Source organism: Pituophis catenifer, unplaced genomic scaffold (genome assembly GCF_029215685.1).
Source record: "Pituophis catenifer annectens isolate HBS135680 unplaced genomic scaffold, rPitCat1.0.hap2 SCAF_25, whole genome shotgun sequence".
Classification (NCBI taxonomy): Eukaryota; Metazoa; Chordata; class Lepidosauria; order Squamata; family Colubridae; genus Pituophis; species Pituophis catenifer.
Window position 1 is genome coordinate 406,422 of NW_027256905.1, and position 11,227 is coordinate 417,648.

The 11,227-nt window shown below is 40.2% G+C and overlaps 1 protein-coding gene across 1 annotated transcript in view; it reads right to left on the reverse strand.

Moving 5' to 3' along the window:
• Positions 1–7,583, reverse strand: part of LOC139326276 (vomeronasal type-2 receptor 26-like) — a 154,167-nt gene extending 146,584 nt beyond the window's left edge. The window contains exons 1-2 of the mRNA XM_070956432.1: positions 7,435–7,583; positions 6,618–6,906 (exon numbers count right to left, since the gene is read on the reverse strand). Of these exons, the coding sequence (XP_070812533.1) occupies positions 6,618–6,906; positions 7,435–7,583 (438 nt within the window). The remainder of the gene's footprint in view (positions 1–6,617; positions 6,907–7,434) is intronic.
• Between the last annotated feature and the right edge of the window lie 3,644 nt (positions 7,584–11,227).

The following is an 11,227-nucleotide window of genomic DNA, read 5'->3' on the forward strand; positions in this document are numbered from 1 at the left end:
AGAGAAGTTCAGTCTCCTCTTCATGGATTGTCTGAATGCAAAGACGGAGCAGCCATCAGTCAGAGAAGCTTTAACTGGGATTCCTGCAGAGAGAAGGGGTTGGGCTAGATGGTCTCAGGGTCTCCTCCAAATTTATGAAGGTTGTCATGCCACAACATGTATCTATTGTGCTGTTGTTGCTCTAGCCCCACCTAGTGGCCGGGGGCAGATAAGCCTAACTGTATGGTCTGAAGCCAGACTCCCTTTTCTCTCAGCCTTTGGAGGAGACGGAAGCAGCCGGTTTGACCGAGACACATGGTCATCCACAGGCCTCCGTCCCTCACACGGAGCATCGCTGGAGAGGTTCCAGCTGCTTCTTCGTTGGCTGTTAGCTAATGCTGCCTATCTCCTATTTATCTTTGATTCTCACTCTTTGCATTTCCTCAGTTTCTCCGTGCCCTTTTCTCCCAATGAAACACCCAGATCCACCCCAGGCTCCCTTTCACTGGAGGAGAAGAGGGGGGTTTAGCTGCCTGTTGAGCTGCACACAGACCCACCTGCAGTGGGGACGGAAGAAAGGGGAAATTCCACCATGCTCATCACAAACCCACAAATACAGGAATTTTATTTAAAAAAGAATACAGCATTTTCAAAGGAGCAGAGTTTAACATTAAAATGCCATGGTATCTACTCTTTGGAATCATTATTCCCTGAGTAATTGAATTGGACAGATCTGTTGAGTTGCTTCCCCTCCTTCTCCTCTGGATTCCTCCTCCAAAGGATCTAAGATTAATGGATCCATATCCGGACCCCCATACCTGCCACGGCTGCAGCCTTGGAGACCCCAACCTCTTTTCTCCCTCCTTCCTTCTCCTCCTATTAGATCTGGAGGAATAAGCGGCATTCAAGGCCTGGGCCAGAGTCTGAATGATACTGTAAGATTGATAGTCATTTGGGGCCCAGATCCTGTTCCTTTTCTCCTGGGTCTCCAGTGGGGTTTTCTGGGTGCATCTTCTGCGGCCTTTGACAGAAAAGACGTTCTTTGAAAGAGAACAGCGGAAATAAAGATCTTGAAACTTTTCTTCCACAAAGAAATTGGGTTCAAAGGCAGAATCCCTTGGCCTTTTTTTAAACAGATAAGCAAAATTCAAAATACTATGGATGTATTTGAGAAGTCTGTGTTTGTTTATTTTATACCCTGCAAAATTTGTGAGGATCCAGACTTTCCCTTCAATGGGTCCTGGCAGACGCATAAATGTTTCGTGGAAAGGAAGAATTCTGTCCCAAATGGAATCATATTCCATGAAGTGAACAAAGACGTTGACTTGTCTCCACTTAGAGAGGGAATCCCTGAGGGCTGCTGTTGTGTGTCCAGTTGTTGAGAATAGTTGTGATATAACCACACAAATTCCACTCCTGACAAGCACAGGAGGAAAAATCCTCATGAAATTCTCTCCCTTCTCTGTGTCTGAAGCAAAGAGGCCAATCAGGGTCCATCTGAAATGGAGGAGCAGTTGGACAATTGCTGGGTACTGGAATCCTTCTTTGGGGAGCATCCGGTGGAAAAAGGGGAATTTCCTTTTATCACTCAGAGCCTCTGAAGCAATTGTATAACTGATCTGAAAAAGCAATGAAGAATGCTGTGTTACATTTGGGCTCAGATCAAGTCCAAAATATTAGATTTTAATAAATCCAACCTGGTTCTCCTGAATGTATTAGAATAGTTTGTTAATCAGACATTGTTTAAAATATTAAAGACAGAATATTAGCAAGATTGTATCATAATAATGGAAAATAATAAGCAAATTAAAAAACAATAAAAATGTAAATCGTATTACTGTATCACCCCTACAATTGATCACAATTAGATTAACACGTGCAAATGCCAACTGGAGTATTCTATTCCAATAAAGGGCCTATTATAATTTTCGAGGATTGCTGCATGTTTTTTTGCTTCTCTATCCCAGATTCTTTCTGGAGGAAATTTTTTAACTTCTTTTCCAGTTATACAAGAAACAGGAAGACCTCAAAGCCTAATAAGATTTGTCAGTTGCATAATTGAAGTTTGGTCTTTAATTGAAGTTTTGTCTGTTCCAACAGCCACAATTTTCAGAGTCTTGTCAATTTCCATAGATTAAATTTTATGCCAATAATACCCATATTTTCTGAATTTACACAAAGCAGAAATTGTGTAAATTCCCAAATCAGCTCTGAGGGCAGCAGCTGGAGTCCTTTTACCCACCCAAGATCCTCCTCAGAGGCTGAGATTGGGTTGGTTCTGCTGGTGGTTTCTCTCTGGAGCCCCAAACATCAGATTGATGGAAGAACATGGGGGAAAACTGGGCCTCAGATACTTTAATAACTGGGTCTGAGGAAGCTGGAGAGCTGTGAGGTTTTCATTTAAGCACCACTTTCACTCCTGCCCTTTCTCTAACTGAGCTCCTTGGATGGTGAGGGAGCCAAGATTCAGGCTCAGAGAAAACAACCCCAGGTAAGGAAAGGTGTTACTTGCTCTAATGGCTGATCATCTATGGCTATGATGTCATTTCACAAAGACCATAACTTTTGAACTTGATTTATTAATTATCAGATAATTATTAAGACAAAACAATCCAAGTCTATACAATCCAATGTGTAAGTATGATAAAATCACATTATCTGTATAAATCAGTGTATTCCAATAGGAATTTGGCAGGCTAAACATGTGTACCTATAACAGAACTTATAACAAAATAAAAGGGTTAGAAGGGACCTTGGAGGTCTTCTAGTCCAACCTCCTGTTCAAGCAGTAAACCAGGCTTAATAGCAGTAACTGTGAGAGGGTTCTGGAGTCTTCGTGGACAACCAATTAAATAGGAGTCAAGAGTGTGCAGCGGCAGCCAAAAAAGCCAATGTAATCCTAAATTGCATTAACAGAGAGATACAATCAAGATCAATGTGATGAATTATCAAGTTACAGACAAGTGCGTAAATCAACCAGTTGATATGCAAGTGATGGAAAAGAAATATGAGATAATAAAACAAAACCAACAAGATCAACTTATAAAGCAGAATGAAAATCGATCAGCTGATACACAATTTGTAGGAAGGAAACCAGGATGGAAATTCAACCCGCAAAAGAAAAAGAAAAGAAACAGATCTCATAGAAATAGCAGTTTCTAAACTAAGCAACAGTGAAGCCAGGGACTTTAAAAAAATGAACGAATATGTGAAAATAGTGGAGGCGAAGTATTGTTTAATACTATCTTGAGGATAGTGGCAGACATCTGCAATGCCGTGATTTTGGGATGTGAAAAGAGCCTTACATTGTTGGATTTGAATTATCTATTTTGGATTTCTTTTACCGATAAATATATTATAACTATTTCGAGTTACAAGGCAAGAGAGTCATGCTGGGGCATGCAGAAGATCTGGCTGTTACCCACTAGGATGATGGGAATTAATAATCCTGATGAAAACCAATTACAACTATATGGAATATAACTATAATGTCACTCGGGTGGTTGTTTTTACTTTTATATATACATGAGGATATTCATTACTGATGGGGGCAGAAGATGAATGAAGATCTTGAATAAACTGTTGCACCAGGATGTTATGTTACCCTATTATGGATGATGGATTTAACAATCCAGTGGAAAGACATCAAAGAAGATATTATATGAATTATAAATTTAAAGTCATTGTCTTTTTTCTTTTTATAAAATGGAATGTATACATAGATATATGTATATTTTAGCAGAGTGGGCAGTGGTTCATATTTAGAATTGTAGTAATTTTGCGGGAAACTGGGTTGAAATAGGTTAGTTTACTGATTGATTAGTTTAAGAAAAAGGATTTTTAAGTTATATATTTAGGGGAGTGGAGGAATTGGATAGAACTGAATAAATGTTAAATTTGGATGTGGGGAGAAGGCTGCTTTGAAATGTTATATTAATATATATAAAAGATTAAATGTTATGTTGTTGTAATAATATACTATAAGTTTGGGGGAGGAGAAAAAGGGCAGATTATTGCGAAAATGGGAGTTATAAGAATATTATGCTAAGGGTCAGTATTTTGAGGAGGGAGTAAGGGAATGGTAAAATATTATGTAATTAGTTATGAATTAGCTTAATGTTGTGAAAAAGTCACAGGGGGGGATGGGTGGTGAGGGGGGGTTAGGGAAGAGGGGGGGGGGAAAGGGGGAAAAACTTGTATTTGAAAACTTTTTCAATAAAAAAAAAAAAGATCAAGAGAGGTACTAATACCACCCTATAAAGCCTTAGTAAGACCACACCTAGAATCCTGCATCCAGTTTTGATCACCACACTATAAAAAAGATGTTGAGAGTCTAGAAAAAGTGCAGAGAAGAGCAACCAAGAGGATTAGGGGACTGGAGGCTAAAACATACAATGAAGGTTGCAGGAACTGGGCATGGCTGGTCTAGTGAAGAGAAGGACCAGGGGAGACAGGATAGCAGTCTTCCAAAATTTGAGTGGCTGCCACAGAGCGGAGGGGGTCAAGTTATTTTCCAAAGCACCCAAAGGCCTGACAAGGAATAATGGATGGAAACTGAACATGGAGAGATTCAACTTGGAAATAAAGAAATAAAGTTTCCTTCAGAAGTTGTGGGAGCTTCATCACTGGAAGCTTTCAAGAAGAGACTGGACCGTCATCTGTCAGAAATGGTGTAGGGTCTGCTTGGACTAGATGACCTACAAGGTCCCTTCCAACTCTGTTAATCTGTATCTATCTATACTATTCCAGACAAGTGGCTGTCCAGTCTCTTCTTAAAAGCCTCCAGTGATGGACCACCCACCATTTCTGAAGGGGAGACGTTCCATTCCTCACCATTAGGAAATTTCTCCTTAGTTCTAGGTTGTTTCTCTCCTTGATTAGTTTCCATCCATTGTTTCTTATCTTGCCTTCTAGTACTTTCGAAAATAGGTGGACCTCCTCTTCTCTGTGGCAGCCCCACAAGGAAAGACTAAGACAAAGACTAGACATACTGAATTCCTGCAACTGTTCCTCATATGTTTTAGTCCACAGACCCATAATCATCTTAGTTCCTCTTTTTTGCACTCTTTCCAGAGTCTCTACATCTTTTTTATAATATGGTGACAAAAACTGGATGCACTATTCCAAGTGTGGTCTTGCCAAGGCATTATAAAGCGGTACTAATACTTCATGTGATCTTGATTTTATCCCTCTGTTAATGCAACCTAGGACTGAATTAGCTTCTTTTAGCAGCTGCTGGCTCATATTTAAGTGATTTTCCACTAGGACTCCAAGATCCCTCTCACAATTACACTTATTGAGTCAGTTTTCATCTCTTCTGTAAGTGGACATTTGGTTTTTCTAGCTTAAGTATAAAAACTTACTTTTCTCTACATTAAATTTCATTTTGTTAGATAGGCCCAGGGTTCAAGTCTACCTAGATCCATCTGGATCTTCAGCCTATCTTCTGGGGTGTTGGCTATTCCTGCCACTTTAGTGTTGTCTTCAAATTTGATGATTTCTCCCATCATCCAAATCATTCATGAAGACGTTGAAGAGAACTGGGCCTAAAATGGAACCTTGGGGTCCCCCACTGCTTGTTTCCCTCCATGCAGACGTAGTTCCATTAAGGACCACAGGCTGACTCCATCTGGACGTGATGCTGTCTCTCCCACATATTTTTAGCTTCCCGAGAAATAGGTTGTGGTTTACTTTGTCAAAGCCTTTCTGAAATTTACGTACTGTATGCTAAATGCACTGCAATTCATTGGTCCACCAATTTAGTCAGTTTTGTCAAAGAATAAAATAACGTTTATTTATGATCTTTTTTTTGACCGTGCATTAGTCCTAGTAAGTCATTCAAATCTACACTGAATAATAAGGGTTCAAATATGCACCTTTCCCTTCCCCCTTGGTAAACATAGATCCTTCTTCTCATGGCTCCATTGAGCCCAAACTTCCCTCTCAAACAAGGACTTGGATCAGGGCCAACAGGCTGAGCTCCATTTTGAGGGCAATCCATTTTCTCCATCATATTTCTCTGTTTATTGCTGCAGTAACATCTAGAAAGCAGCAAACCTTGTTTTACCTCACTGACATAGATGAGATATTTCAAGACAAATTTGTTGCCAATATTAGATTATTAATATGTATTATTTCTTACAAAATCTATATAGCATTTAACTCTACCTAAAACCTTCTGCAAGGAATGAATTTTTCTCAAGTTTAACTAAGAAGATCATGGCATAAATTTTAGCCACAATATCTGCTAGTCTATTTGGCCTATAATTGCTAGAGTCCTTTTTATTCCACATTTTAGACAGATAAAATGCTACTATTGGCAACTTCAATACCTGTGGATAAGGCAGGCATTATTTATCTGTGAAAATGAAGATGTCAATAGAGGTCTCAACAACCAGGGATATTTTTTGATCAGTTAAATAGTTGTTAGAATGTCTTCTCCAGGGAATGTATTGCTTGCATTTCAGGCCTTTTATGATTAATCTCAATATGAACATAATGGGGTAAAATATTGAGATTTTTGCTAATATGGAGAAAAGCAGCTCTTGAATTCCATGGAGAAGACATGATTGCATCTATTGCTCACCCACCACCACCGTCTGCCACTCTTTACCAGAAGGAGAAACACACACACAAACCTGCGGTAATTTGTAGGTGCCTCCTAATGTTGACATCTGGATGGAGATCTCCCTCTTGGCTCCATCAAGAAGAGACAGGAGGTTCTCCTTCCTTCCACAGCTGTAGTTGGGGACATTGGCTTCTCCAGTGGAGAGCATGTCCAGCAAGGCATCTGAAGTGTGGAAAGTGCTCAAATAGTTGTTATGGATGTTGTAGCCAAGTGTGAGATTGTGGAAGAGTTGGGAATTCTTGTTGGCCAGTTGAATGTTGAAAATGAATAGTAAGCAATAATAAAAATCATAAAGAGTCCTATTGAAAAAAAGTTATTATAATCAACAGCCACAACAAATACTTTTGTTATATATAATATATATAATCCTCCACAAGCCTACTGAGCCTTAAACCAACATTGATCCAAAAACAAAGATCAGTTACACAAATATGGAAATGGGCTGAGGTATGGCAACTACAAGTGATTCCACCACTACATTAAATAAAATTCATTATTCAAGTGATAAATTAAGGATTGAACTGAGGGAGGAAAATAATCTGCAGCCTTTTCAGCTTTTTTTCAGATCCCTTTTTGAGTCACTTTCACAAAACCAGAGAAAAGAGAGAAGCCATGGAAATCAAAATCATTCAGGAAATTAGACATATTCCCCAATATAGGAAGAAATGAAAAATAAAAAAAAAACAGAAAAGGAGAGTGTTAGAATGGAGGGACTGCAACTCCATCACCCTGAATGACTTACGGATCATGGAAAACAAACTGAAGAGAAGGAGCCACGTTGAAAAGCAACTGTCTATGCAGTATTTTCTTTCCATTGGCGACTATACTGATTAGATGGTCTCCTGGCATGTAAAAGCTCTGTGGTTGTTTTCCATCCTGGTTCTCCAAACTCAGCGGGCATTTCATTCCCAGCTTCCCAGAGACTGGATGGGACAAAAGCAGCATCAGAGGCAGAAGCAGGAGGTCCATAATTCATCGTGTGAATCAATGAATCCCTTTCCTGTTTCTAAAGAAGATTTAGAAGAATCAAAGGACTCTTACAAAGTGGAATGTCCAGATGCTTTTTCTCAACACAGAGAAACACTCAGCTTCATCTGGAAAGGAGAGAGACGTACATTCAAGAGCACAGACTCTGCCTGTCCCAAAACTCCATATTTCTCTGCCCAAAGTCTCCCCTGAAGGACTGGGCCAAACAGCAGAGCTGAAACTTTTATCATAATTCTCCCTTTCTGGAGGGATCCCTGGATAATTCAACTAGTTCTTGGACTTGGAGATTGGTGGGAAATTCTCTGGAGGGAAATGAAAGGGAAATAATCTCCATGTGATTCATAATAACAGGAGCATCTAGAATTGAGAGGTTTGGGAGCTCCATGCAGGGAATACATGGCACCTGTGGCTGAAATAACAAATAAATCTGAAATTTGTTTGCATAGTGATGAAAGACAAAACTCGGGGGGGGGGGACAGTTAATGCAGGAGCCTTCCACAGATCTGAAATAGCTGCCAGCTGAGTTTGAATCAAAATTTACCTTATTTTGAGGGTAATCAAAGGGCATCACACAAAAGGGCTGATGCAGTAATGCAGCCAGTCTCTAAGAACAAAATCAACTTTAGTGAAAAACTGGTTTTTAGAACTTTGCGTTTTTAACTTTGAGTTAAAAAGAAATTAGAGCGAGAGAGGGGGGGAGAGAGAGAGAGATGGAGAGAGGGAGGGAGGGAGGGAGGAACGTTAGAAAAAAAATCAAGTGAAAAGAGACGGAGAAATCAAGGCTGCCTCTCAGCCCATGTGGGGAGGGGAGGGAGGGAGGGAGGGAGGGAAGGGGAGCTCAGGACCCTCGTGTCGCAGATAGAAAGCTGATCTTCAAAATCCAACTTCCATCTTCAGAGACCTGGAAATGCAGAAGCCCATGTCCCATGTTCCCCTGTTTCCCTTTCCCATGCACAGGCCAGGCAAGGGAGCTCTTGCAGGAATGCCAGACAGGACTTTGCCTGGCTGAGTGAGGAGCCCCTCTTGAAAGAAGGAAGCTGGGGAGCCTCGTGGTGGGGAAGGGAAGCAGATCTGCCAAAAAACCCACCAGGTTCCATCTTCTGTATTCTGGAAACGGGGGAGACCATATCCCATGTTGCTCAGCCACCTCTTTCCATGCATGGGACACTCAGGGGGGAAAGCAAAGCTCAGGGGGGAGAGATAACCTGGTTTATGGGTCGAAGGGGGCAGGAATAGAGGCAGCCACTAAGGAGAGAGGGGAGGCAGGATTTTTTGTCTTCCCTGAGAACTGGAGGATTTGAATGCGAAATCTGCTTTCTTTTAGGGAACCCTTTATTTTCTTATGGAAAAGTAAAGATAAGGTGACCAGACGTCCCGCTTTTGGCGGGACAGTCCCGCTTTTGAGCAATTTGTCCCGCGTCCCGCGGCGTTTCAAAAAAGTCCCGATTTTTCTTGAGCCCCAGCTGATGGCTAGAAGAAAAAAAAACTGTTTAAACTCTTGCCCGGGGCTTCAAAGGGCCGCCCTACAGGCAATCAGTGTAAAGCAGTTTTTTTTTCCCCTAGCTAAGCTTCAGAAACGAAACCGAAACCAGGGTCTTTGGTGCAGCGTGACAAAATGAGGCAGAGAGAGATTTATTTTTATTTTTATTTTTCCTCCCCAAAAAAGGTAGGTGAAAAACTGCAAACAATGGGAAATTTAGGGAAAAAGAGGAGAGTTCAAGATTTTAAAACACAAAAGAAAAAAAGCTCTATTTAACTAGGGAATTGTAATAATTGAGATACTATTAATTGTATATTGTGTTGAAAGCAGAAATGGTTAAGTTGTGGTTTGGAGGAATATATGGGGGAAATTATTTGGTTTATTATTATTGGTAAATATAATTAATTGATTTGTAAGAAATTGGATTGCATGGAAATAATTGGAATATTCATGTTCATATTGATTAATATACAAAAAAGATAGTTTTATAACTAATTGATTTATATTAAAATGTTGAATTTGTATTAAACAACTGTATTACATAATTACATAATTAAACAATGTGAGGATGGATATAAAAATAGATGACAATGGGAAGGGGTATAATATAGAATAGAAGGGAAAAATTGAATTTGATTAAGATTAGAGATGAGGATGAAGGGTAATATTGGTTTTTTTAAAAAATAGATGAGGAATAAATATGGCAAAAAGGAAATATAGAAATTGTAAATTTAATTGAAATGACTAAACGCTGTTTAAATTTGTGAACCAGCCAAATATTCTGTTCAAAGAAAATACATTGTATGTTTGTATGTGTGTTTCTAATTATTGCTATTTATTCATATTTGTTCTCTTTTATTCTTTAAAGTTTAACAATTCATTCTTTATCTTAATATCTTTATATTTGCTTGGGGTTGGCTTTCTTCCCTTTCATCTTTTTTATTGTACAGCAATCTTTCTCCTCAAACCTACCACCTCTCTCTTTTCTTTCCTTCTTACTTTCTCTTCCCCCCACCCTCTTTTTCTCCTCCCTACTTCCTCTTTCTTTCTCCTTCTCCTCCTCTCTTCCTCCCTCTCTTACCCTCACTCCTACTCTAATTTCCATTCCTTCATCCCTCTCTATTGCTGTAATCCTTTAATGCATATGGACTACTCAGAGGGCTGAAAAAGTTATTTTTGACTGGTCCTCACACTTTTGACCAGTCCTCGAACTTATGACTGTCCTCACATTTTACATTTTTGCCCTATCTTGTCATCATGGTGAAGAGAAGCAGTTGTGAAATGAGTGACATGGTTGTTAAGAATGCTGCATGGGCATAAATGTGAGGATGGTCATAAGTGTGAGGACCAGTCAAAAGTGCGAGGACCTGTCAGAAATGACTTTTTTCAGCTCTCTGGTTAGTCCTTTTGTGCATATGGACTACTCAGAGGGCTGAAAAAGTTATTTTTGACTGGTCCTCACACTTTTGACCAGTCCTCGAACTTACGACTGTCCTCACATTTTACATTTTTGCCCTATCTTGTCACCATGTTGAAGAGAAGCAGTTGTGAAATGAGTGACATGGTTGTTAAGAATGCTGCACGGGCATAAATGTGAGGATGGTCATAAGTGTGAGGACCAGTCAAAAGTGCGAGGACCTGTCAGAAATGACTTTTTTCAGCCCTCTGGTTAGTCCTTTTGTGCATATGGACTACTCAGAGGGCTGAAAAAGTTATTTTTGACTGGTCCTCACACTTTTGACCAGTCCTCGAACTTACGACTGTCCTCACATTTTACATTTTTGCCCTATCTTGTCACCTTGTTGAAGAGAAGCAGTTGTGAAATGAGTGACATGGTTGTTAAGAATGCTGCACGGGCATAAATGTGAGGATGGTCATAAGTGTGAGGACCAGTCAAAAGTGTGAGGACCTGTCAGAAATGACTTTTCAGCCCTCTGAGTAGTCCCTATACACATAGCCATGGCCACCCGGTCACATGACCAGGTAGCCACGCCCACCCAGTCACATGGCCTCCAAGCCACGCCCACACAATAAGCCACGCCCACAAGGGTGTCCTTCTTACCAATGTTAAAATCTGTTCACCTTACCCTATAGACATAGCCATGGCCACCCGGTCACATGACCAGCTAGCCACGCCCACCCAGTCACATGAC